The sequence below is a fragment of the Gastrolobium bilobum genome, unplaced genomic scaffold (assembly GCF_033153095.1).
Source record: "Gastrolobium bilobum isolate Gb01-03AN ecotype WA unplaced genomic scaffold, APGP_CSIRO_Gbil_v1 utg17158, whole genome shotgun sequence".
In the NCBI taxonomy this organism is placed as follows: Eukaryota; Viridiplantae; Streptophyta; class Magnoliopsida; order Fabales; family Fabaceae; genus Gastrolobium; species Gastrolobium bilobum.
Window position 1 is genome coordinate 182,126 of NW_026896740.1, and position 27,321 is coordinate 209,446.

The window sequence follows — 27,321 nt, forward strand, 5'->3', positions numbered from 1 at the left end:
CACGTAGGTGGTCCTTTTTTCTTTTCCCTGTCATCGTCATAATTATATACATGGCTAGTTTCAAGTTTTAACTTCTAACAAATGGTGGTTTTAGTTCAATTGTTTATCCCGTTTTCTTGTTTGACGAATTCTTAGGTTGGAATTATTAAGCACTGAATCAATTATTGACATGTCTAAAAGTAATTTTTTAAAAAAATGCATTTTTAGGCAAGAATTTATTGGCCAAATAATATACTTCAGGACAACTTTTTATTGACAATGGCTTCTGTGTTTAATATTTTACAATAAGATTTTTTTATTTCTTTTGAGTATTATGCAGAAGGAAATTTGCTAGCATATCATTTGCAACGTCGCTGCGTTTTTTTTTTTTTTTTAATAATCTCTTGAAATAAAAAATACGACATTATAAACTTCCTTGTAACTAATTAATTGACTCAATAATCGCTAGAAAAAATAAGTCATACATCCCTTTGGTCCATTTGTTTAGCATCAATTAGGAGATTCTATTTTACTTTTAAATTCAAAAATGCTATGCACCACGGATTGCTCCAAAAATTCCATGGGAATAAAATAGTAAAATGCAACATTTGATCCAAAACATATATAAGAAAGAAAAAAAGAAAAAAAGAAAATGCATTTAAGGCCCCAAGGTATGGAAGTCCACATGTAGTACTGAACTACCACCATCCAGCCCACCCTAACCAACTCACCAAAACAAAATGGAAACAACTAAGCCTTTTATTTTTTTTGATAAACAGCCTTTTATTTATTCAAATAAACAAATATTCAAAACTATATTAATAAAATATTAAAAGGTGCATTAGATGTGCTGTTATAACCATGTACATGCTGAAATTCATTTTTAATTAATGGGAAAAATATCTATCATTTTAAAGGATATAAGCTTATATCATTTTAGATCTGAACCGTTGATTTTCGTCCATCAACGGTTATAATTTATTGGGTCAAACTTAACGGGCTAAATTTATTATTAATTAATTAATAATTTTGATCCAATAAATTATAACCGTTGATGGACGAAAATTAATGATTAGAATCTAAAATGATATAAATTTATAGATATAATTAGAGGGTTTGTTTTTTCTAAAGTTACTTTAGATAAATTTATCTAATGTTCATTGAAACGACGTCGTTTTGGGACGAAAATCATGGCGTTTTTGTAATTTTAATTTATTTCAGGGTTATAATAGTCTTTATCATTCTAAATTTTTAATTTTTCAATCCCAAAACGACGTCGTTTTAATGAACATTAGACTAAATTGTCTAAAGTAACGTGAGAAACTTTTTTTCTATTAGACTACATGTTCTCCCAAATGGTTGCAAGAATAAAGAATACCTTGCCTAAAACGTGTACGTGATTCTTATATCTCCGAATATTAAAATGGGGTATGGTCTAACTAAGGGATAAAGGGAATATATAACAGAAGAAAAGAAAGAAAGTGGAAGGAATATATGCAGTCAGTTATAGATGAATTAGGAAAATGGTGTTATTGGAAGTGGGAGTAGTACCCTCAATCTGTTGTTTGTTCCACACTGGATTTAGAAGACCAACAACAAAACATTTGTATCTCCACTTCAGATTGAAACCCTCACTTTCAAATTCAATAACAAACATGGCATTGACGAATAACAACAACACCAACACCAACACCAAGAGGAAGCTTCCAATTCTGCTATTTGATATCATGGACACCCTTGTTCGTGACCCTTTCTACCAAGATGTCCCTGCCTTCTTCGGAATGTCTTTCAAGGAACTCATAGATTGCAAGCACCCTACAGCCTGGCTTGAGTTTGAAAAGGGTTTCATTGATGAGGTAAATAAAACTCTTCATAATTCACTGCAAAATTATGGACCCTCTTTCATATTATGTATAAAGTTCAAAACTTTTAATACAAATTCAATTTCTATTTGGATTTTGAATTGGATTGCACATAGGGTGTTTTAAGGGAATTACATATCTTTCAATCTTATGCCATGTATGCTTGGTTCCTCCTCAACATTTTATATAGCCATATCTGGGTAATAGGTCATTTTGAATCTTCTAATCTTATGTCATATTTGCATGTCCCTTATCTCTCTCTCTCTCCCACCCCCTCTTTTTTCTTTTTCTTTTTGGGGTTGGAGGGGTTTTATTGCTGTGGTCTACATTCATCACTTTCTGATTTCTTACAACTTCTGCATAGAATGGTTTGATTGTTTCTACTTTCAAAAACACATTTCTTATCAATCTGTCTCATTTTCTTCCAGATGGAGCTGGCAAGAAATTTTTTTAAGGATGGAAGGGATTTTGATTTAGAAGGTTGGTCTAAGATTTTGTTGCTAGATAGAGCTGATCACTTAGTATTAATCATGTATGTGGTGAACTAAACAGATATAACTTTATCATACCCTAGATTACTAATTTAATTTCATACATTAAAAATCTCATTTTTTAAGAATTGCAACTGGCATATTTCGAATATTTTAGTCAAAAGATCAAGCTGATTCAGATGTGTTACAGATTGGCTACGGTTCTTCCATGTGGTCTAGAGTATTATATCCACTCCAGAACATGTTAGCTTTCTTGTGACTTTTGTTTTACTAAAAAAAAAATTTCTGGTCCTTCTGGAAGTTGTAACAGTTAAGTTTCTCCTTGAATGCTCAAGTTGTTGACTGAGCAGTTACTCAATAGCAGTCTGACATTGGAAGTTGAAAGAATCTTTAAGTGAACTTATGTCTATACATGACAATTATTGGGCTTGCATTAATTTCCTTTTAGTTGATTGCTTGTTTGTTACTTGTTCTACCAATACTTGCCATAATCTTGTAGAAACTCATAATATCATAATTAAAAAGAGTTTGTTTTGATACAAAACATGCGGTTAATGGTAATTATGTTTTGGATTGTTGTTAAGAATATTGTATATTAATACTGTTCATAGCGTGAACAGTACTAGCACTACAATGCCATGAACAAGACCCCATCCCCCAATATCTATGGTTGTCGTTAGCCTCCCTTGTACTGTATAATACTATTTTTATGTGCTAGTAGAGATAGGTCTATATTTTGGGTGTCAACATTGAAATTCAATAAGAGCACTCCTAAAGTATGCTGAATGTATCATGCTTGTGCTCCAAGTGCCACTCTGTTTTGATAAAGCTACTGACTTCCATGTTTGTTTCTAATTTTATGACAGGCCTTAAAACTTGTATGAGAAGTGGATTTTCATACATAGAAGGCATTGAACAATTGCTTCTTGTCTTAAAGCAACATAACTATGAAATACATGCATTTACAAACTATCCTATATGGTAAGACAGTTGTTCTTCTATTGTGATTTCTGTTTAGCTTTTCATGGCATTCTACAGAATGTATTTATTGTAGGTACCAGTTGATTGAAGACAAGTTAAAACTATCAAAATATTTATCTTGGACATTTTGTTCGTGTATACATGGTATATAATACATAATCTTTCTGCCATTTATTAGGCTCTTTCTTTATGCCTTTTTTGTTGATTATCTTTTTATTTGATATTATCTAGATTCTACTATATCCTAGTTGAGCTTTATTGTTTGACTAGTGAGGGTTGAAGTATAAATTCAAACTATCATATCATGGAACCTTATAGACCACCCTTTTACAATGTGTTTCAGGAAAGAGGAAGCCTGATACTGAATACTATATGGAAGTTCTGAGTCATCTTAAAGTTGATCCAGCAAATTGTATTTTCGTAGATGACAGGTTCTTACTCTTTCTATATGGCAGATCATTTATTAAAATCAAACCACGATCCCGTTTATCATTTATCATATATTGGTGTGTATGCATGCATGTGTGTCTATATATATATGTGTACTAGCATCTTGTCACACAATGCCAATTTCTTTCTCTCTATTTTTCCTGAAGAACACACGTGTGATCCCAGCAGATTATTTCTTTTTACTCCTTCACATTCTGTTAAAAGTGTGTATGATTTACATGGTTATTGTCTCAGGCAAGAGAATGTGGAAGCAGCAATTGAAGTTGGCATCAGAGGTGTACATTTCAAGAATGTCAATGTACTGTGTGAAGAATTGTCATTGATGGGGATTGACATATCAACAGATGAAGATTGATAGCTTATTTTCTTTGATTATTTGTCTTAAACAACACCAATTTATTTTTCCTGGTCGAAAGGGTATATAATATACCATTGTTAAAATGACTTCTGAATTTTTTATCCTTACAAGGATCTTTCTTGATCTTCTCAGCTATTAAGTGTGCTTATAGGACTGAGAATAAACTCGGTGTATAGACTCAATATAAATTGTATAGTTGTGCCAGATAACTTAAGTCAATTGGCATTCCGTGATTTGTATAAATGTCAAAAGGTGCCTCATTGGAGTAAAATCAACAAAAGATTGTGCCAATAATATTTTAATAAGTATGAATATTAGTTAAGAAACATTAAATATTATTCATTAGTAATAGGAGATAGCCAAACATATTTTTTTTTTCTCTCTCCAAAATCAAGTTTTATATGGTTCATTTGGCGTTTGGCTAGGCAAATGCTGAAATAAACACACGTATAAATCGAGTGGATACCTGCATAAGTAATGGGGAGCTCATGCTTAGAGCTTGTCTGTCACTTTTTATTTTTTTTCAAGTTAAAAGTTATTTTCAAAATAAAATTAAAAAAAAATCTTTAAAAATAAAGCTGCGATTAGTTTAATGATTATATAAAAACTTTAACTTAAAAATTATTTAAAAAAACAAATATTTCAAAAAAAGCTGATACAATTTTAAAATTTTTCCTCCTAATAGTTTTTGATTTTTGGCTCTCTTTTTTTCATCTATTTATAAAGAGAAGAGAAGTTAAAAAAAGACCTCTCAAACTGACATTTACTGTTACAAGAAAATTTGTATCTTTATCTGATAACACTTGAAAATATATTATTCAAATTCTTGTTGCTAATGTTTTAAAATGGGAGTGGGATCGGTGGGAGAGGTTGGTTTCAAAAAAAAAAAATTCATTTGAATGTAGGAGGATCAAATTGGTTGAAATCTTATTTGAATTCATGTATAAAGAAAATGTTTAAAAAATTAAAGAAAACGTATAATACTTTACTTAGATGATATAGAAGAATTACTTTTTAAAGATAATTATAAGTATATCTTTCTGAATTCCATACCTAAAATCAATTCCAATCCCCAAAGAAGAAAGAATATCTCACCCGACATTTCTTTTCACAAATTGTGAAAAAAATTAAAATCAATAAAAAAGAAAATGGGATAGGAATAAAAAGAGAAAACAAAGGTAAAAATAAAATGTAAGGGCTTAGTTATTTTCAATAATAATAATCTCTATGGTATTTTATGTAAATAATTTAATTTTAACAAACACAAGTCTAATACTATTTTTAAGCCAAAATTTAGTGACAAAGTAACATATTGTATTAAAAATGAATATGTGATAATTACGGGACCTTATTTTATAAGTATTATTATTTACAATAACATAATATAATAGTGCTTAATGAGACAAAGAGGGTAGTAGTTGAAGTGAAAGATCCAACCAAAAAAAAAGAAAAAGAAAAGTGAAAGATATTTGGAGGAAACTGTGGTGTGTGTGTTTGGAAACAGTAGAAACATGTCGTGGTGTTGGAGCGTTAAGCCTTTTCAGATGCAGTTTCAGTTTCAGCCAAGAACAGCATCGTCGTTCCACTCCCACGTTGTTGGAGTAACAACCTCAACACTCTCTCTGCCACACCGTTCTCCTCTTGCTTTGACTCACAACAACCTCAGTTTCCACTTCCAACCCAAACTCAAACGCACTTCCACAACCATTCGATGCTCTTCTGGTAATGTTATCCCACTTTTCCTTTCTTGGGTTTTCATTTAATCTCGCAAAAGTTACAGACTTTGTAGTTTTCATATGAATTTGACTCACAATTCACAATTCACCCCAACCCCCTTTTATGGATGGATAGCTGGAATTCAATTGATTTTTCAGTAACCTCAATAATATTTGCTATATTCAATTTTAGGAGTTGATCCACTTATATCTAAGAATTCTACTTTATGCAGTTATGAAAGTCCACAAATAATGATAAATGTTGATTGACGGAAATCAAAATGGTTAAGACGTGGTCGTAACATTGTGCGTAATATTATTTGTGTGTCACAGTATCCTATCCCTATATATATATATATATATAAAAGAAATCTTACTTTCACTCTCACCGGTAATTTGCATCCATCTAACGGATATCATTTATTGAGTTATACTAGTTAATTAATTTTTAATTTCAAATAAATGACAACCGTTAAATGAATGGAAATCAACAACTAAGATAGGGGAGCATATATATACATATATATTGACTTCGGCATAAGACTAAGAAGTCTTAGTCCTCGTCTTAACATTTGATTTTCGTTATAGTTTATTAAGTATACCAATTAATTAATTATTAATTTCAAATAAATTAAAACCGTTATACGGATGAAAATCAATCCCTGAAATCAAACGACTATAATAAGTCTTATACTCAATCTTAGCCGTTGAATTTCGTCCATCAAACGACTATAATTGATTGAGTTATTTTCATTAATTAATTATTGATTTCCAATAAATTTTAACTGTCAGATGTACAAGAATCACCGGTTAAAATTTAGTTTAAGATTTATTATTCTTAACACTGGTGTAAGAATGTCTTGCTCCATATATATAGTACAATAGCAAAAAATTACAACTTGGATTTTTGGTTTGTTTCAGCGTTGACTCCTCAGTTGAAGTCTACCTTGGATAAAGTTATTACTTCAAATAAGGTAGTTCTTTTTATGAAGGGAACTAAGGATTTTCCACAGTGTGGATTCTCAAACACGGTGGTGCAAATATTGAAGTCTCTGAATGTGACTTTTGAAACCGTAAACATACTTGAAAATGAGATGTTGCGCCTAGGACTGAAGGAGTATTCTAGTTGGCCTACCTTTCCTCAACTCTACATAGATGGAGAGTTTATTGGTGGCTGTGATATCACTGTTGGTATGTCACTCGTGTTTTTGGTTTTGATACTTCATTTTGCCTCAGTCATTGTTTTCTACAATAATGGCCTGAGCCTCATTATTCAATGCTGGCTTGGTTATATTTGTTAACATACATACCTTGTTTTTCTGATGCTTGTAGAATTTGGTTTGCTTCCCTGATGGACTGTGTATGGATAATTCTAAATAGGAGAGCCAAAATAGATAAATTTCACATTTTACATTTGAACAAAGAAATAAGAAAACCAAGTTGTTACTAGTAATTATCATATTAATATATGGAAATATTGTTCTGGGATTAGCCTGCAACTTCCTTCTCATTCTTTGGAGATTGAAAATTCAATAGCTTGAACCTAAAATGAATTAAATGAAAAATTAGATTGCCAAAGCTGACTAGATTGATTCAAATGTAACATTGCAATAAAGTTTCATGCCGGTGACAGAGGCACTGTTTTAATATCAGCTATTGCGAAATTGATGTTTACAAAATGCCATTGAACACATATTAATATTTGTTTATTGAATGATTTGTTACATATACATACCTTCCTTCTTATTGATACATAATAGTTGAAAAGAACAAAATACAGGTCCTCCAGCTTTCATAAGTTGTCTCTGCTGTTATAATTGACTGCATAAGAATCAGTTATTAGGTTTGTATTTTTAATATTAGATGAGACCGTATTATGACCATCACTTGATTTCTAGAAAATACTTTTCTTACACTCACTTTTTCTTTGGCTACAGAGGCATATCAGAATGGACAATTGCAGGAAATGTTGGAGAAGGCAATGTGCTCCTGAAGTCTCATTGCTCAAAGGCAGAGGGAGGGAATGATGAGTTAGGGATGAGAACTTTCTAAGTTAGTAATCCTCCCGAAGTTATGCTGTGGCTTGGAAATAATGGACCAAATACATTGTCTGATACATTTTATGGCCTCAAGCTTCTATTACGAGTAATGCAATACAAATATCTTGGTATTTGAGTACAAAATAGAGAAGTTGATTGACTTGAAGATCTCATTAAATAGACTATTATAGTAATAGTTGCAAGTGCAAACTATGTTCAATTAATTTTATTTTCCAGCTTTTGTGAAACTGTCATGTTGCTACCTCGTGAAACTGTCTCGTGCACTTGATTACACCCTAAGATAGTTAATGTATAAAATTCAATTCAATACAATCAACTTATGAAGCTTAATGTGTCATTGCACATGAAGGGAAGCTGGTGAGACATACTATTGGACATGCCATTAAAGGAAAAGAGCATATTTTTTATGTTTGACTATGCAATTAGAACTCATAATAGTATAATGAGAGTTTGAAAAGATTATCTATGAGATAATAATTTAGTATGAAGATATTATCTGTATGAGCCAATTCTATAATACACTATCAAGTAATGGTGTATCGATACAATCTCTTTAAAAACAATATCAAGACATAATCTATATGAGCCAATTCTATAATACACCATTAACCAATGGTGTATTGATTCAATCTTCACCTTTGATTTTGTTTTCGTAGATACAGATAGTTGTCAAGTTGTCCCTCTTTTATATTTTAATTTTACATGTTCCTGTTCTTTAAATATTATATTTATCTTATTTTTAAAATTCATACATGTGAGTCAATGGCCTTGCCTCCCTGATAACTAGGGGGTCGTGCTGTTCATAGTGGGGGGTATAATTTCCTCATACACCAATTCCCTACTTAGATCTCAATAAGAGTTCTCCTATCTTATTAAAAAAATTGTGCAAGTCAAAATTTACTTCTTCTTTTTTAATTTTTTTTGTCATATCCCATGTTCTTCTTTTCTAATAAAGATAATACTCATTTTTTTGTTTTTAGTCACGAAAATTTTATGCCTCTGAATATTTAATGTAATAATAGTTACTTTAGTTATTTATCATATAGTGACAATCTTGCTCAATAATGATGATAGTTGTCAATCTTTAGGCCTTTACTATTATTGGTTGATAAATCATCATTGTATTTTTTAACCTGTTCATGTATTTACCAACTTGATCAAATAGTCAGGTTGGGTTTGTTTGTTTGTTTATTTATTTATTTATTTTATGTATTTTATTTGTTTGTTTGTTTGCTTCCTCTCAATAATAGCCGTGGAGGAAAAGACATGCTCAATGGGAAGCTAATGATGACAACATTGGGAATATCTCGTATAACCATAATAGCTAAGTGGTATATGCTTGAAAATATGAACATAGAAGAGAGGACAAAATATACCCATCCAACCCCAACACGTCAAAATAAAAAACGTTGTTATAATGAGCAAAGTGTCACTGTTGGCAAAAAAAAATTATCAAACTGTCATGCTAACAGTAAATTTTGACAAAATATCACGTGGCATATTTCGCTACACTGTGTAGCGAAATATGTGGGCAAATAATTCGTTACACAGTGTAGCGAAATATGCCACGTCAGAACTAAAAATGTCACGTGTCAAACAGTATGTAGCAAAATTCTCCCTGTTTGACACGTGACATTTTTAGTTCTGACGTGACATATTTCGCTGCACTGTATAGCGAATTATTTGTACACATATTTCGCTACACAGTGTAACAAAATATGCCACGTGACATTTTGACAAAATTTACTGTTGGCGTAGCAGTCTAATAAATTTTTTTGCAAAATGGTCACTGTTAAGTGTAACTTTGATGCTCCTACACACTTGTATCTGTCTGTTCCTACCATAAAGTGGTACATTCTTTTTGGGTGCTCTTGGTTGTATCGCCCTTCTGGTGAAATGGCATTATTATTATTATCTCTTAAACAAAAATTTGAGAACACGTATCATAACATACAAAATCTATAAATAAAGAATAGAAAGTGAAAACCATGTTACATTCTGAAGAACTCTTGTCTCATAATAATAAAGCCTGCAAGAACAAATTCAATGCCATTCTCTTGTGCACAAAGAGAGAAAAAAACCACTGACTATACAAGGTTTCGTGGAAAGTATGTGGACATGGAAAATCACTTTCACAATAACATGAAAGAATACCAGACGAAACCAAAATCCCTCTCACACAAATGTGGATCAGCATTCTTTGTCCACACTCAGCAGCTTTGAATGTATGAATATATGGCCATGAGTGCTATGGTTTGTAGAGGTTCATGTAGCAGATTTCCCATTTGCAAGATTTTATATTCATTAGTCCCCATTGATCAGTTTTCAATCAAGAATCAACTTCCATCGTAGAACTACATCCATGCTTGTAAAAACCATGAAACAATCTGAGTAACGTGCACCGATAAGGACTCCCATTTGCAAAGATACATATGCTAAGTTTCATCACTTTTTACTTGAGAAGAGTGCCTAGATGAGGAAGATTGGAGCAGAGACTGCGCAGCTAGTAATTTTTCCCTTAGCATGGCATTATACTCGTACAAATTTTTGAGATTCTTCTGAATATCGGACATGTCCATTTCAGAACCACCCTTACATTCTGCATTGCATTTGCATACAAGTTAAATGTTTGAGAGGTGGCAAAAGCACTAACAATTTTCAAAACTTATAACATCAAAAAAGGTAGGCTAGATCATTAAAATGGCTATTAAAACCATGTAGAAACAAGCTTCATAAATAACGGATGACAATCACCAATCTAACAGCTATAGAGCAGCTAAACAATTTGCATACAAAACTGAAACATATAATTTATGCATTTATGTTCAGTATTAAATTAGGACAAATGATTTTGTCATGTGAAGTTTTTTTATACCCATGATCTGTTGACTAAATGTGCAAACCACAAAGCTCAAGCAAAATAACAAAATCATACCAGGTTAGGTATAAATATAATACTCACACAATCTTACATCAGGTAATATAACTATGTTAGTCTAATGTGTGTGTGCCATGTTACAACAGCTATGGACTCTTAGTCAGACCATTATCCATGACCTTAAAAGAGTAGCAAAACCAAAGGTCATTAGCACTTTAGGAGGAGAATAGGTAGAGCCATAGAAGACATTAATGATGGTGAGACAGTGGATCTAAGATCTCAGTTTCAATTTTTGAAGCTAAGCAAAGTAACAATCAGCAAAAATTACATCACGATAAATGAGGTTGCTTTCAGAGGTGTTGTATTTATCACCTAATAAGTATGCTGGTCAATATGTCATTTGAAAAATACACTAATAATCAAGGAGGCACAGACACTTGTAAAAATACGGAGAGTCGTGTCCGACACGCTCCGACACGGTGTCGGACACGCGGTCAACTTTTTCCGACACGTTGACCATTCCGACACGGTCAAATGACATTTTCGTAATTTTTTTTTAAATTTTTTTTAAATTTTTTTTTTTTTTAAATTAAAATATATTAATAAAGCTTTCACCTGATCATATCAATTTTATTTTTTTGTCTTTTTTCCCCTTAATTAGATAAGAGATCATCTCAGCATCATTGTTGTCAATTCCTATCACGCTCTTGTTGTATCTCCTTGTCTCTAATCTCTCTCTCTAATATGATTTGATCTCTCTATCTGATATTATATCTCTCTCTCATCCCAGTTCTTATTTTTTGATTAAAGCTTCCATCTTTATAACGTGTTGATGGGTATTATTAATTTAGTTTCATTTTTTTGTTAAACTATTAAATATTAAATGAAATATACAATATATAAATTAAAAATATTATTTAATATTAAAACGTATCCCAACGTGTCGAAATCCATAATTTTTTAGGATTGACGTGTCGTCATGTCGTGTCGTGTCACGTGTCGTATCGGTGCTACATAGCTAATAATTAGTAAGCTGGTATGAACTCAAATAAATTTCTACCTAGTGAAGGTGGAGGAGGAATGAAGTTATCATCAATAATAGAAGATTCTTGAGGTTGGGACTGAGGAAAATCTTTGCCTGAACCGACATTCTGCTGCTTTGCCATATTTTCAGAATGCAGATTCGAATCATTTGCGGATCCAAGCGGTTTGCAGCTCAATGTCTGGAAAACAAAACATTTGAAAATGTAAATTAAAAAATGCTTGGGATCAATGCAGGGCCCTTTTTTAATAGAAAAACTAGCTACATCTGAATGGCAATCATCATGTTAACTACATACTTAGATTATAGATAGAGAACATGTTATATGAGAGGAGTTCTTGTCATGCAATTAGAGGAACAAATTTTGACAATTGGATATTAGTGAAAACAGTTTAACAGTCTGAATTCAAGCCATAAGTAATCTAACTTATTTTAAGTAGTCATGTGACTTTTTAAGAGATCCTTCCATCTTGATACATTAGATCCAATGGGAAAGATTTGCCCCTCATCTCTCATAGTAAGCACTCCTTACGTATGATACATTCCTCACATAAATATATTACATACAGATAATTGAGAAATCAGCATTGGAAGACTTTGAATTTGGCAAACATAATCATAGTCACCTAAAAACAATACTTAGTACGCATGCATAGATAGAAGGCTTTGTTGAGTCCTAAGCATGAGAAGCTAATAATAATAATAATAAATGCATTATTCTCTGCTTAAATACAGGAAACAGGAAAAGTATATATGGGTTCACTCGATACTTCTAGAATTTGGACCTTTGGACACTTGCCAATAACAATGACATCATACTCGCCAAGCATGGGACATTGATAATGATGCACTAACAAACCAAAAGAAAGAAAGAAAAAAAAGGTCTAGCTTGGAAGTCAAACCAAACTGAAGAATTTGAAAAGTAGAAGTTTTACCTCGTTGGCAGGTAAGCTGGGTTTCTTGTACAAATTTATAGAACCAGTTCTGCGTTGCATACTTCGCTTACGTGATGACCTACTACCATGAACTGAATGGAGCATAAGCCCACCACAACCAGGTTCCTTTTTAGAGTTATTGTAGTTGTCATCTATTGTACGGCAGCCGTAGGTGTACATTACATATTTCCTCAACTGATTAAAATTTAAAAGAAGAAATATTAGTCATATAACCCAACAATTAAGAAGGCTAAAATTGAGCAAAAGGAAAATAGTTTTGAAATGTAAGATGTTTTAACAAGTCAACAAAGAAATTACTTTGTCCCAATGATCTTGAGCTTTACGCCGATTTCTAATTGTCCGCATAACGCTATCTTCATTTCTGAACTTCTTTATCCGATACTCACACTAGAATTTAGTAGAAGGTTAGGACAATATGGAATATAAGTATGAAAAGGCTATGACTTAATCTATGATGCATTGATAGAAAAATATGGAAGAATGTGCACAATCTCACAAGAATAAGAGTCCGTTTGGATGGGCTTTTGTTAGCCAAAAGCTGCTTTTTTAAAATAAAATAAAAAAACACTTTTACTATAAAGTCAGTTTGGATGTCTGCCTTAAAAAAAACAGAAGTCACAAAAAAAGCCAAGAACTTGTTTTCTTTTTTAAGCTAAAATTTTAGTTTCTAAAAAAAACAGAAGTCAAAAGCCAATTTTTTTTTTTTAAATCTACATAGCTTTAACTTTTGTAAAAAGCACTTCTAAAATATGTAAGGCATAAAACTAGCTTTTTTACAAGCCCATGCAAACGGGCCTAAATTATGTGAATTGTAAAGTGTAAACTACTATAAAAAGGGAATTCACAGAAGAAGAGAAGTATAACTATGCTCTGTAATTTGCATATACATTGTATCTCTTATTTCTAGAAAACAGGCAGGCACAAATAGCAGGAGCACACACCTATCAGTTTGAAGTTTTGAGAACTAATATTTCTTAAAATCAACAATTGCTGCTCACAAAATCTAAGAAGTTGCACCAGCACCACAAACTAACTATGGTAGCTTCTGATGCTGATGTTATGTAGTTGAATATATAAGCCTGTGTCACAGGCTTGATCTACTACATGAAAAGATCATGTCCTATCCAGTATTGTCTTGACTGAACCATTGTATTTGAATTATCAAGGAATCATGATTGAATAATATCAAGAAAGGAATAAGAAGTATACCTGTATCAACAAGTAGAAAAAGATGCCTAAGCAAATGCAATACAGGCCACCAAGGTCTGCAAGGAAGGTCACTGCATGTGAAAACAGAAAAAGGATGAAATTATCAAGTTGGAAGCATAATTGGATATTCAAACAGACAGGTAGCAAAGATAAAATTGTCTCTATTAAGATCTCACATCGGCTGGGTATCAGGTCAAAGCACCCCTTATAATGACTTGGGCAATCCTACCCCCTTGAGCTAGCTTTTGGGGTTGAGTTAGGCCCAACCCATTCTCAATTCTAATAGTTTCCAAAATACTAAATTCATGACAAAATATTTAGAACAGCAATGCAGCATCTTTCAAGAAAAAACTCATGTATCCATTGATTAACCTTATTTACCTATTGCCAAGTGATCTAGTCTGTTCAATCTGTTAGTTTTGGTTAGGCCTAAACCAGCACAAAACATAGAGCTTATCAGTTTGACAAGACTGCGATTACCAATTCAGATTGTGGGTAGAAGTTATTCTCATTTTAGAAATTGAGATATATAATAAAAGGAAATAGAGATCCAAGGATTAGGTGGTTGAACTTGACGATGAAGTTGATAGTATCTAGTAAGAGAATGAACGGAATTAGAAGGAATACAACTGAGATATGTCACAATACGGAAGTAAAGAAAGTAGCTAAGGGTGAAGCAAACAACAATATTACATAAGAAAAATTCAACTTGAGTACTACTAAGAAGAAGCGAAAGGAAGTCAGAACTAACTAAATTTGAAATATAATTACTAGAGAAATTGCAGACAGATAGCTTGCACATACCAGGAGTAGAAAGATACTTACCAGGACCCATAATACTCTCTTTGTCAATTTCCACAACATAATCAGAGAGAAAATTGATATACAATGTGGTGTTGACTAGACCATCAATAGAATTTTCAAGGGATGCTTGAAGTTGATTTGTATCATGAGAAACTGAACCTGGGAGGAACTCGTGAAATAAAGGCTGTATGAGCTTTAGATCATGTAAGTTACGGTATATTCGAGGAAACAAATTAAATTTCAAAATATCTGATTGCCTCCCTCTGAATGTAACCGGTCTATCATCAAAAGCGCTTCCATTCTTTAGTGTTCCACTAACAAAACTCATGTGCTTCTTAGCATTATCCGTTGCAGAGAGGTTGAACTCAAAACCAACAGCAGTGGCAGGATTATTGGGAAGATCAACAAAGTGCCAAGAAATGTACATATTATCATTGATGAACTTGCAGTTTTTACACTTGAGTGTTATGGTTGGTCCCTTGCTTGAGTTGTGGCAAGAGTAGTTTGCAAAAGTCGACAGAGAAACAACTCTTTGGTCAATAAAGCCAGGATTCCCAGCAACTAAATTACCCAAATCACGTAGATTTGCACAGCTCATACTAGATACAGTTGTTATATTGAACTCCATGTCATTGACAAATGAATTTAGTTCTGGTCCATTTGTTGCTCTTACATTATGCACCTCAATTGATCTCTTCGATATGGTCTGGTACAGCAACCTGATGGAAGGTTGAGTCAAAATGAAGATATGTGACAAATAGAAATGGAGTGGAAATAAGGCAAAAAATAATAGATTTCACTAAGATATCCTGACAATAGGATGAAGTGGGTATTTGAACTGGGTCGGCCCTTTATCCTGACAATAGGATGAAATAAGGCATCAGAGACTCACGCAGCAAATAAACCAATAAACAGTATCCAACTTGCTATGGAGAAAGTTCCACCAAGTTCGGTTTTGCGTTTGGTAACTACTTTCTGATCATCCTACATAAAGCATTTTTCATACATAAAGTTAATAATAATATATAATTGTTCTGTGTTCCTTTGATGAGTAGAATGACTGAAAAAGGATAATAGCACCAAAACAACATATAACAATCAGATGATTATGAAAGCATGCCTATGTTATAGTAATACTGACTCAGGAACAGCTGCAAGCATCCTTGTCATGCTAGCTCCCATGGTAGAAAATTTAAAAGAAAAAAAGTGAATTCAAATTTGAACCATAATTAAATTGTTAGCATACCAAGGCATAATCAAGAATGAAATCAAGCATATTCAAGGCCTCAATTTCCTTATCTATTATGCCCATCGTGACACAAACCAATCAAACTTAATGACCTACTTATAAGTTATAACCATAATAATAAAAACGAAACATCAAACAAATAGAAGAAGGAAACAAGTCAATGAGCACAAAACAACCAGGAAATGGATCCTCTCGTGTAATTTAACATCATGTGGGAGGATCTTAACCATTAATAATTAAATCAACGGTAATGATTGTGTAACTTTCTATCCTTATATTTTTTTTCTCTCTTTCCCTTATCACCGTTAACTCACCCATGTATGGTTATGATAGCTCCACATGACATGATCATGTTAATTAGCATATGAGAATATACACTCCCAGACAACCATAACATAAAAGGTCTATTTTATACCCCAAATAATAAATTAAAAAAAAAAAGGTTGTGTGACTTGTGAGAATAGTAAAGCTATCTTCCAATCATGAAATCAAAGAATGTATATATAAAAAAAATAAAAGGGGATTAAACTAACCAGCCAATGCCTTGTGGCAAAGCAAATATCCAATCGACTGATCCACCACCTGATTTCAAACCACACATTGCGTCCATCTCCAAGGCTCATAAACCTGAGGAATAAGCATAAGAGAAGCCAAGAGAGAAGCATAACGAATGTAGCCTCCAAGAATACAGCCTGTGACTGAGTGAATTTCTTGATGGAGTCAAAAGCAAAGAAGGTCGCCGGTAAGCTGAGTGTGTAGTAGTCGACGCCGGAGACGGCGGTGATGGCGGAGTTCGCCGCAAAGAGGGTGCACGTGTTGGCCACGCGGTCCATGACATAGCCGGGTGCACAGGCACAAAGGGACCCGTTGTAAGTGATGGAATTTACAGGACATGCCATTGGAATTTCAGAATCTGAGAATTTGAGATCTAATCAACCCTTTTCAGATAGATGAGCTTGTTAATTGTTGTGTTGTGAGTTGCCCAATTTGGAAACAACCAAAAAGAGTTGAACTTTAAGTGGAATTTGGGTGTTGGAAGATGAGACATGAAATGGGGTCGATCATGTTTGGTGTGGTTTAGTTGCAGCCACTAAATCACGACGCAGACACAGAACAGAACCAAAACGAATAATGTGTTTGTGCTTATGTCTGTGTTCCTTAGCGTTGAAGTAGTTGTGAAAGAAGGGAAGGGGTGAAGAAAGGAATTAAAATTTTGAGTTGTTTGTTTGCTTTGTAGCTGGGTTTTGTGATTTGTGTTTTTTTTAGTTTTTGTTTTTGTTTTGTGTGTGAGTGTGTGTGTGTGTTTCTAATTCATTTGTGCGCTTTTTCCAAAGCAGTCACAGGCTGTTCTATTCTGTTCTGTTCTGGAACATACGTCTAGCCCACGGAACATACCCAAATTCAACGGTGTCGTGTCTCCATTCCAACAATTTGTGAAACTCTGCTAATGATTAAAAAAAAATATATATATATATATATATATTAAATAAAAGGCTTATTTAAATTTAATATAACTAAATACAATATTTTTTATGAAATATTTTAAATTTATTTACCAAATACTTTGAATATATTCGTTCGTAAAATCTTGTTTTATTTATAATTAACTTTTTTTGTAAATGCTTTAAAATTTATTAAATAAAATTAATGAGTAATTGTTAATTTACCTTGAATAGTAATGTTATTAAAAACAAGTGGATACAAGGATACCAAAAAAAAACAAGTGGATACTAAAATAATTCTCTTAATTTTTTATTTACGTTGTGAAAGTCTAATAAGCAAGATTTATCATGTTTTGTTTGGCCGATTTTTTTATCATGAATCGTATTTTATTATAAAATATAGAAATATAATACAAAATAATTTAAAATTTTATAATATTATTAATATCATATAAATTCAAATTTCAAAAAAAGATCCGATAAGTAAAATAACTAAAGTGCAAATCAACTATTCTCCTGCTCATCAATCATTAAGACTAACGTTATCAATACTAGTTTATTATGGCTATCAGTATTTATTATCTATTAGTAACATAACTAATTCATCATCCTCTTCATTAGGATAATAATTTGACTCATTTCTTGTTCAACAATCTTGAGGTCCTATTCCCTTTTCTAGAGGTGACAATTTGGTTGAACCCGACGGGTCAACCCGCCAAAACGGGGCTGGTTGAGTTATACTTTTCAACCCACCAACCCACCTCAATCCGCCCCGCTTAGTTGTGGATCAAAACGGATTGACATTTTTCCTTATCATTCTTTATTTTCTTTTCCTTATTAATAATAATATTTTACATTTTTTTAAACAAATCAAATCTTTATTTCTTTTTTTATATTAAAAATTATAGATTTCGATTTAATTTTTGTATCATATGATACACATATCGTACGATGCAGTATCGTATCGTTCAATACAAAATTCTTTCTGATACACTTCATAATATGTAACGCTGAGTTTATAAATCATTTCATATCGTATGAATTATATCATATATCATATGATACTGATAACTATATTTTCTAGTTTAATTTCTCTCTTCTCAAACTCATACTTATGTTACACAATCTTATTTACTTTACTTCTTTTAGGTTGAAAACTATATTTTAACTTACAGATTCATATAAATTATAATTTCAATGCGATAGTAATACTATAGCACGCTAATGTCTAAATATTTGAATCACATTAACATTTTAATTCTTCAATTCATGAATACTTTTTTCCTTTTAGAAGTATGTTAATCAATTAAAGAAAAATTGTTCTTAAAAATAATGGTGTCCATAAATCCAAAATAGTAATTGATTTAAATTAAATTTAGTGCAAAATAAATCAATCATCGAAACTAAGTTAATCAATTCAATTAAAGAATCCAACCAATTAACCCTCCTATTTAAAAATATGAAATCATTCATACATGCAGGTGGGGTCCCAAGAAGTGGATTCTTCATAATTTGGGGGATACTGGTTATATCCAATGCTGTTACCACCTCAATAACGAAACGATCTTTTATAAATTATTATGTAACGCAAATGAAATCAGGACTTTTTAATCATCAAAATTTTAATTCAAAACTGTAAAACCAAGCATGCCAAATGGAGGGGAAAACTTTATGGGTTTTATTAATCTCCTTCCACATAAGATAGTTATCTTATGTGGTAGAGAGAAAATGGGTGGGTCCCACCATTATAAGAAAAAAGAAAAATAAGAAAAAAGTGGGGTGCGAAAATCGAAATGAGAAAAAATGAGATAAGTTACCTCGTGTGAAAGGAGATTAATATTTCCCAAACTTTATCGTTTAGATATTCAATAAATAAATAAGGACATTGGTAGAAAAATTTGAAATCAGAGTTCTCTCCTACTACGGGCAAGATCACTAGCAATGTCATCAGCATCAGCATCATCATCATCATCTCGCTCACACTGTTCCAAGAATTTTTTATAACCAGGTTTATAAGCAACAACAAGACGCAGGTACTTTGCAGCTTCAGCCTTGTGACCCGCATCAAAAAGAGTGCTGTATACCCAACAAATCAAATCCAATAAACAAAATGGTAATAGCAGTGTTAGAAGAGGAAATTCTCAACACTAAATTTAAGGTAATTAACCTAAGTCGTACCTGGCAAGCAACAGCAACCCATCAAAATAATAACCTTTGCTAGTAGGATCTTCGGGCTCCTCCATATTTGCAACTCTTTCAAAGTGTGCACGTCCTTCGGCCCTCTTTCCCTGCCATACAGAAAAACGAAAATCATAGGTAATCCTATTAAAGAACTGGAAGCTTCTAAAATTTCCATGCCTGATGTCTGCAATACTTAGGTAATAACACGTCTAATTTGTCTACTATCATTAGACTAGCAAGTCAGACCCCAACTGCTAATAAAACCCAAACAAACTTCCCAAATCTGTTTTTGAGAAGGAATAGAGGTATAATTTTGATTTTAGTAACATGATAATCAGTATTGCGCATACAGGACACATTCAATACACAAGCTGTCTCGATATTCTCTCCGTCAAATGCATATTCAACCCTTTTCTAACCATATATCCAAAAGCCTGTTCCGAAAAAAATTTGCTCAGAGATTTCAACATATTGAAGTATGTGTTTCACCTGTCGTTCACAAGCAACTCCGGCCCATTGGGATGAAAGAATCAAAAGATCAACATCTTCCGCATCAGTTGGATGACCAGCAAGAGAAAGCTAGAGAAAAACCAGAAACTAATTAGGGATTAATGGCACAAACGAAGTGAAATGAGACAAGAGTTTTCTAGTAAAAGTAAAAATAAAAAAGGGCAATGCAAAAGATACATCATAAGTTCACAGACAAACAAACACCTGACATTGTATTTGTAGCTAAAGCCAGCTTAACAAATTAAAAACAAAATGGAGGCAAATATGAATTCATACCTTTGATATTGCACGCTCAAAGTACTCATTAGCTTCATCATTTATATGCTTCAGCAATAGAACTCGTCCCATCAAAACCAAAGCTCGTACATATTCAGGATCCTTATCAAGTGCTAGTCTGTTTATTTAAGTTACTAATGCAATGCACATCAACCAGAGATAAACCTTAAAAATACAATATTACAAGGAGTTTCCTTTTCTATTTTTATTCCCCCATTCTGAAGAAACACGAAAGAATAACTTACTTTAGTAAAGGAATTGCACTTTCTTTATCATCATCGGATAGAAATGGGATTGAAAGCTGTAAACAAATCAAACCATCAATTAGTGACAATTCTTGGAGCCATTCTGGTTTTAACGATATATCGCATATGATATATGTTCATGTTCTTAATCACTCACAGCAGTCAGTTCTTTAGGCGACATGTCCTCTATAGGTATTTTGTGCCACTTTTCAGGTGAATCCAGAGGGTTTTTTTCAGGAGAAACAGTTTCCTTGGTAGCTGCTGTTGGACTACTGTCTTGTAACCCCAGTGAAGGGGATGTTTTAGCAACACCAATTTCCTCAGAAGCTGCAGTTTGACTATTCTTGTCTTGTAAACCCAACTTTGCAAGGACAGCAGGATGTCTAAGAGCTACGTGCTGCAAAGTTTATTGTTCGTTGGGTCAACTTTAAGTGTTATTGTACAATAGTAGTTCAAACTAAAAAAACCTAAAAATGCATGATTTTTTCTTACTGACCTGAACGAGGGTTAATGAACTATTGGTAATCCAATAAAGTAGGCTCCCCTACAAGAATAGATTACATTAACATACCACTACATCCTTCAAGCTATGGCAAGATGCGATGGTATAAGTTTATCAAATAATACAGCAATTGGAATGAAAAATGGCACATAAGCAAAAGTAATGCTGCAGTGAAGTGACAATTTACTAATCTTCTGAAGAAGAAAAAACTAACCGAAAGTTCCCCTTTTTTATTTGATAAGCGATACCTACTCATATGAGTTCAGAAACTGTGATCAAATACTGTATCTTTGGTTTCAAAACAGGACAGTGCACCGCTAGACTGATATATTGCTGAAACTCAACTCTATCTACTACAATAGTTAAGTGCCCGATTAATCAGATTAACAAACAAAAATGAAAATAGTCTGATGGGTTGTAAAAAATTGTAGCTTATATTTAAATTAAATTCTAGGTTTCCTTAATCTTCTGCAACCATACATCTCCAGTGTCCACGGATATCTTGCATGACAGCATGTCATGTTATTTAGAAAGAAGATCTTTATTATAAAATATGCAGTGAGTTCTGTCTTTTTAACTTTTATATGAGCCATACATAATCTTTGAAATCCAGGTACATATAATCATCTCTTTTGTATGGTCTTGACGTCTTGTAGGATAAATTCTCAGAATGCAACGTAAAGATGTCATCTATCAATTGGATAATACAGGGAACAGAGACTTTAATGAGGAAAGGGCATTTCAACTACAATCTCAGCCAATCCAAAAATAAAAAAATAACATAAAATAAAATTGCCAAAGTATCGTAGAGAAAAAAGATGAAAGGAGTGAAGTTACCTGAGGAATACAAAAGCCAATGTAAACTATAGGCAATGTTAGAAAGTCCAAGTATCGTTTGTAGTACTGCAGTAACAAAGGTATCACTTGTTTAATGTTGGAATTACTGCTTTCTTAATACATAGGAGAATTTCCCTTATATTACAAAGTATCAAACAACATTCTTAAACACTATTATTAGTCAAACGAAATGAGGAAATTCATATAACAGAAAATGCAAGAAATCAAGGATCAACTCCATTTTTGCCCAAGAAAATGTAATACAATAGTAATTCATTAGAATTACTAGACAAAAAGTCACTAGGGTTAGCCTAGTGATTAGGGGTGTGGGTCAGTGTGTTAGGTGGTATGTGTTCTAGTCCTTCCTCATGTATCCAAAAAAAAAAAAAAGAATTACTGAACAAATTATACTCACTTTGGCTAATAAGTCAAAAATGTTCCTTGTTTCTTCGACCAGAGGTTTCCGAAAGGATATCTGAAAAATCAATAAACACAAAATAGTACACATGCTATACTTGCAAAACAAATGAGAGAATTAACTTAAGGTACAATAGCATACACCAAACAAATCCCAAACAGAAGGCAAGAAATCCACCCTATTATACAATAAACTACAATCTGACTGTTATTTTATAGCATGTGCAATATTGGATATTACACTATATTTTATATTATTTTATTGCTAACTGAGCTACTAGTGAGCCAAGCAATTTAGCTTGTATAATAAAAAAGGCAACCTGGTGCTATAATTAGCTCCCACTCTGTGCAAGGTCCAGGGAAGGGTCTACAGTAAGAAACTTTACCTTGCATTTGCAAAAGGCTAATTACATGGAGTTTAGCTTGTTTAATGAAGGGTAAACCCCAGTGTACAAGGCTCCTTGATTTGCGAGGGTAGGAGTGAAAGTTGATTGTACACAGACTTGCTATTACATCTTTGCAAAGAGGTTGTTTCCTAGACTCGAACCTGGAACCTTTCGATTACAAGGAGCAAATTTACCATTGTTCCAAGACTCGCCCTCCGGTTTAGCTTGTTTAATAAATGAGATAAAAACCAATACCAAGTTTGATTCATTATTATAGGCAGCATTACAGAGCTGGTAAGCCAAGCACATATTGGATAGCGTGACTTGATTAATCACTTGCCATTGACCAGTTCCTTATGGATCCAGCAAGCTTGCCAGCTATTTTGGCTCAGTAATTCTACCTTTATTATGCCAGCTAGCCCAAATATCATGTTAAACACTTTGCTCAACTACACCCCAACGCTTATCAAAGGGGGATGCAGCCATAACACAAGGATGAATTCTGATTCTTTTTTTTGATTTAATAGAACAAAATCTGGTTCATGTTAAATGACCAACTTTAATGCACATAGGCATGGAGATGGGGTAAAACAATAAAAGGTAAATATAGATACACTTTAATGGTTAAATCGCTCACGGATATGGATTTAATCCATTACCTGAACATTAACGTAGTGCAAACCAGCAATCAGAAAAGGAAAGATGAACCCTGAATAACCGTGAGAGAGTTCTGTTAAATTCTGGAACCATAAAGCACCACCCTGTGACATAATCATTCAGCAACGATGAGCATCTATGTGCATATGGTGCATGTATTTGTCAACACTCAACACTATGATATAGCTTCCCTGAATAATAAATTTTCCAAATGCTATAAGTCCAGAACTTAGATGACATCATTAAAGCTTACTGTTATAATTATAATCTGTCTCATCCAATTTAGCCAGATCTTCATGATAGATATATTCTCATTGTATGGTTTCATTCATTCGTGGAACTACAACCATGTAAATTTTATGTTTGCAAAATATGAAGTTACACAGTGCATGGACACAATGACAAAACAGCATTTTAGTAGGATAGTGCCTTACACAATTAAAACCAGGGTGACCATCCAGTGACATCTTCCTTATGCTAATCATCCACAGGAAAAAACATGGAATCTGGAGACAAATTAAAAGACCAAAAGTTAAAATTATGATAAAACTTTTGTAAAGCAGGTCTATGATCATGATATTTTGTTCTTTCATATTTTGGTTTCTCCTGAATGATAAAAAAAAATTGACTTCTACAACTTTCTATATATCATCCATGTGCCACATTACAAATTTTCAGTTAACACAGGAGAGAAAAAATTTGTCACAGTGTGTAGTTTATGCAATTATTTGGTGCACTAGGCCGGAGCAGAAAACATGCACTTTTAAGGTTGTCTGATTGTGTTTTTGTCCTCTCTTTCATGTTCAGTCCACAGTTGATTTAACAATGTTTGGCTCTCAGATTTGCAGAGATATTTGGGCAGCCATGCTGCTGCATTATCAGTTTTTCTGTTTCAGTTCCCATCCCCCTTTTGATTGATATACTTTAAGAGGATACTTGTCTTTGGCCCATTCCCATTGTATAAGTACTTTCTACCTATTCTCTCAAAAAAAGCCTAATTGAGCAAAGGGAAAATCTTGGTACACAAGGCTCCCCGACTTTGCTAGGGTAGGAGTGAGAGTCGATTGTACACAACATAACATTTAACTTTATGTGGGACTATATTTCCAACAAGCTTTAGTGATGTAAGAATCTTAAGTTTATTTAACTTGTAAAGTTATCTAATAAGGTAATGCATGGTCTTTGAAATGGTAGGCAATAAAGTCTAACGATGCTGTATCACTCCATAACATTTTTTATAATGGCAATACAGCAGTGTAAGAGCTGTCATAAGTTGCGGAGGAATAAATTTTAAATTGAAAACTAGAGCTTTATAAAAGCAAATTCTGTTCTGGGAGAGTGAATGCTGTCTTTCCTTTTCAGATTTTAGACATTCTTTCATTTCCATTTGCAAGTGCTCCAGTTTGACACTATGCGTGGTTTTGCTTTCCCTCTTTATTTATATATTACATAACCTGGGAATTTCTTTCATCCTCATCACAAGCACAGCTTTGCTTGGTGGTTGCTTTTGGCTGTGATATTATAATTAAAGATAAACTGGGGAGGGGAAGAAAGCAAATCCATTGCTGTAGAGTTCATAAGCATTGTTTCCCATGAAGCTAGATATATCACCTGGACAATAATTGGTACCAGTGGCCACACATATGAGGGGCATCCAACTGCTTTTCTCTCCTTCTGGAAGAATATAAATTGACGAATATAACTCTTTCCTGAGAAAGGTGGTGGGAATGGAGGAGGCACTTTAAGAAAGGAAGGAACCAAACAAAAATCAATAATAATTTAAGTAGATGAACTAGATATGGAAAAAGAATAAAGATTTCTCATATGGGGTAACATAAGAAATGTGATAAGGAAGTATCCACTCTCATTTTTTAACCACAAGAAGGAACAAAACACATTTCAAAGGTAAAGAACAATCAAGAAGCACGTCAAAATCAAACCATAGTGAAATCAAGAAGCCTGTGTACATATGAGCGCAAAAAATTACTACTAAATAACCGTTGCACATAATGAAAGCAAAAGCTAGGATGAAAAGTGTGACAATGCAATAGAAGTGAGGAAAAACAAACAACTGAATAACTGCATCCAGAGCTAGTTTAGAAAATCTGAATATAACTTCTATAAGATGACCAAGCAAACAAGTGTACAACCATCAAATGAGAACAACAAGCACTAATAAAGTAATTATAACCTAATTCTAAGCGAAACATTTGAAGTACCAATGGGCATTAGTGAATGAGAAAGATTAATAAAAAAAAAAGCGATAACAATCAGCTGCATTATAAACTTGCAAATAAGAAACAAATGAATTAACCTAGCAGAACTGATTTATTTATTTATTTACTTCCAATTAAAGTTGAATGATTAGTGATATAATCTAAATTAAGCATATTAACGAGAGAAAGAGGCCATTAACTAATTGTAAACGAGCACATGATACTCACATTTAGGAAAAAATTCCCCAATCCTTTTAACCTTGTGAAGTGTTAAAACCAGAGGAAAAAGCAGAACAATTCTGAGAGCCAAAGTAGAGGAAACAATAGTTATCCACCTGAAATTCAATTACTAGATTAACACGAAAGTTCGATTCAGAATCGAAAAATGAACAGGAATAGCAGTGTTAGCAACAAGAATCACGAGGACCTTGAAGCTTACCATGGAAATCCAGAAAGATCGTGGAATGAATCAAGCATCCAAATCACCGCACGAACGGGGAAAACCGGGTTGTCTTCACCGCCGCCACTGCTGTCAGCGATCACTTTAAGAAGCTCCGAGTTAACCGGCGAGTCGACACCGAGCGAGTCCATCACCGATTCGCGGTCATCAGAAGAAAAACGAGTCGAGAAAGCGCGGGAGCGGAACGCGCCGAAAAACGGGAGGGTTGGAGAGTGAGGTGTGGCGGAAGCGGGAAGAGGAGGAGGGTGGTGAGAGGTGAGGACACGTGGCAGAGAGAGGAGGGAAAGGGAAAGGGAGGAGGATTGACGTGAACGGCGGAGGTGGGAAAAGAGCGCCGCCACTGTTGCCATCGCGGCGGTTGGAAGCACAGTCTAAGGACTAGCTGGACTTGAATTTGGGGTGTATTAGTTTGGACCAATAAAAATGCTCCCTTAATTCATATATTTCAGGGGGAGAGTTGTTTTCTCTGAGTTATCCATTTTTGTGTAATAATCTTTTTTTTTTATAAGTGGTGGGACCACCATATGCTATATTTCATTAATGTGATATTAACAAGTTAAAATTAGGATCATTTTGAAATTTTCTTTTATTATTTGATTATTTTTTAAATAAATATAAGATTTGATTCATAAAAAATGTTATTTGTGTTGTTTATTTGATTATAACTTTTTTCTCTGTAAAATAGTATCCTTACTCCGAGTTATCATTTTTGTTAGCAAATTTTATTTTATTTTTAATAAGTGAGAGCCTAGCCCATAAAAGAAAAAAAAAAAAAACTAAGAAACAAATAATCCAAAATAGTCATCGTGACTAAGGGTGTTCGCAGTCTAGATTGGATTGGATTAATTTTGGAAGCAAAAATCATTTGATCCAATCCCTTCGGTTTGATCATGTAATCATCCATTTGATTTGAATTTTTTTTCAATTTTGATCCAATCCAATCCAATTATTTTCGATTTGGATTGGATCGGTTTTCGGTTTTTTGAAAATCCTAAAATTTGTTTCATGATTATTATGCAAATATGTATATATTGGCTTTGTAAAAAAAAATGAAATACAAAAGCATTAGTAAACGATAATATAATTTTTTTTTTGCAATGAAATATGAAGCTCTACACAGATTGTTGAGGAGATATGACTAGATTTTTTCTTGAGTTT

General features: G+C 33.2%; 4 protein-coding genes across 5 annotated transcripts; 2 read left to right on the forward strand and 2 right to left on the reverse strand.

Annotated features, from left to right (window-relative positions):
• Nucleotides 1–1,436: 1,436 nt before the first annotated feature.
• On the forward strand, nucleotides 1,437–4,347 carry LOC133301741 (flavin mononucleotide hydrolase 1, chloroplatic). 2 transcript variants are annotated; one of them, XM_061501435.1, is made up of 6 exons: nucleotides 1,437–1,835; nucleotides 2,270–2,321; nucleotides 3,199–3,313; nucleotides 3,345–3,457; nucleotides 3,657–3,744; nucleotides 3,998–4,347. In XM_061501435.1, the coding sequence occupies exons 1-6, from the start codon at nucleotides 1,503–1,505 to the stop codon at nucleotides 4,116–4,118; spliced, it is 822 nt and encodes a 273-aa protein (XP_061357419.1). In that variant the 5' UTR covers nucleotides 1,437–1,502; the 3' UTR covers nucleotides 4,119–4,347. The 2 variants fall into 2 exon arrangements, with proteins under 2 accessions (XP_061357419.1, XP_061357420.1); XM_061501436.1 differs by having other exon boundaries at nucleotides 3,387–3,457.
• Nucleotides 4,348–5,532: 1,185 nt separating this feature from the next.
• Nucleotides 5,533–8,172, forward strand: LOC133301737 (monothiol glutaredoxin-S14, chloroplastic). The gene is made up of 3 exons (XM_061501430.1): nucleotides 5,533–5,843; nucleotides 6,758–7,027; nucleotides 7,774–8,172. The coding sequence occupies exons 1-3, from the start codon at nucleotides 5,633–5,635 to the stop codon at nucleotides 7,827–7,829; spliced, it is 537 nt and encodes a 178-aa protein (XP_061357414.1). The 5' UTR covers nucleotides 5,533–5,632; the 3' UTR covers nucleotides 7,830–8,172.
• Nucleotides 8,173–9,806: 1,634 nt separating this feature from the next.
• Nucleotides 9,807–17,331, reverse strand: LOC133301725 (uncharacterized). The gene is made up of 8 exons (XM_061501404.1): nucleotides 16,568–17,331; nucleotides 15,678–15,769; nucleotides 14,807–15,504; nucleotides 13,982–14,052; nucleotides 13,070–13,159; nucleotides 12,752–12,946; nucleotides 11,835–11,997; nucleotides 9,807–10,495 (listed from the first exon to the last, which is right to left on the reverse strand). The coding sequence occupies exons 1-8, from the start codon at nucleotides 16,931–16,933 to the stop codon at nucleotides 10,332–10,334; spliced, it is 1,839 nt and encodes a 612-aa protein (XP_061357388.1). The 5' UTR covers nucleotides 16,934–17,331; the 3' UTR covers nucleotides 9,807–10,331.
• Nucleotides 17,332–19,245: 1,914 nt separating this feature from the next.
• On the reverse strand, nucleotides 19,246–26,565 carry LOC133301726 (ALBINO3-like protein 2, chloroplastic). Its single transcript, XM_061501406.1, has 14 exons — nucleotides 26,143–26,565; nucleotides 25,932–26,038; nucleotides 25,099–25,226; nucleotides 23,922–23,993; nucleotides 23,490–23,591; nucleotides 22,443–22,502; nucleotides 22,028–22,093; nucleotides 21,185–21,232; nucleotides 20,846–21,085; nucleotides 20,689–20,744; nucleotides 20,444–20,561; nucleotides 20,147–20,236; nucleotides 19,655–19,764; nucleotides 19,246–19,552 (listed from the first exon to the last, which is right to left on the reverse strand). The coding sequence occupies exons 1-14, from the start codon at nucleotides 26,511–26,513 to the stop codon at nucleotides 19,381–19,383; spliced, it is 1,740 nt and encodes a 579-aa protein (XP_061357390.1). The 5' UTR covers nucleotides 26,514–26,565; the 3' UTR covers nucleotides 19,246–19,380.
• Nucleotides 26,566–27,321: the final 756 nt, after the last annotated feature.

Excerpts from the sequence above, each read along its gene's own strand:
- LOC133301737 (XM_061501430.1), top strand. The coding sequence starts at position 5,633 with ATGTCGTGGTGTTGGAGCGTTAAGCCTTTTCAGATGCAGTTTCAGTTT. Across the intron at positions 5,844-6,757 it reads AACCATTCGATGCTCTTCTG|CGTTGACTCCTCAGTTGAAG; the intron begins GTAATGTTATCC and ends GGTTTGTTTCAG. Across the intron at positions 7,028-7,773 it reads TGGCTGTGATATCACTGTTG|AGGCATATCAGAATGGACAA; the intron begins GTATGTCACTCG and ends CTTTGGCTACAG.
- LOC133301725 (XM_061501404.1), bottom strand. The coding sequence starts at position 16,933 with ATGGCATGTCCTGTAAATTCCATCACTTACAACGGGTCCCTTTGTGCC. Across the intron at positions 12,947-13,069 it reads CTCAAGATCATTGGGACAAA|TTGAGGAAATATGTAATGTA; the intron begins GTAATTTCTTTG and ends AATTTTAATCAG. Across the intron at positions 10,496-11,834 it reads TCCTCCTCCACCTTCACTAG|AATGTAAGGGTGGTTCTGAA; the intron begins GTAGAAATTTAT and ends AATGCAATGCAG.
- LOC133301741 (XM_061501435.1), top strand. The coding sequence starts at position 1,503 with ATGGTGTTATTGGAAGTGGGAGTAGTACCCTCAATCTGTTGTTTGTTC. Across the intron at positions 3,314-3,344 it reads TTTACAAACTATCCTATATG|GTTTAGCTTTTCATGGCATT; the intron begins GTAAGACAGTTG and ends ATTGTGATTTCT. Across the intron at positions 3,745-3,997 it reads TGTATTTTCGTAGATGACAG|GCAAGAGAATGTGGAAGCAG; the intron begins GTTCTTACTCTT and ends TTATTGTCTCAG.
- LOC133301726 (XM_061501406.1), bottom strand. The coding sequence starts at position 26,513 with ATGGCAACAGTGGCGGCGCTCTTTTCCCACCTCCGCCGTTCACGTCAA. Across the intron at positions 21,233-22,027 it reads TTGGCTTTTGTATTCCTCAG|GGGAGCCTACTTTATTGGAT; the intron begins GTAACTTCACTC and ends CTATTCTTGTAG. Across the intron at positions 21,086-21,184 it reads GTTCATTAACCCTCGTTCAG|CACGTAGCTCTTAGACATCC; the intron begins GTCAGTAAGAAA and ends TAAACTTTGCAG.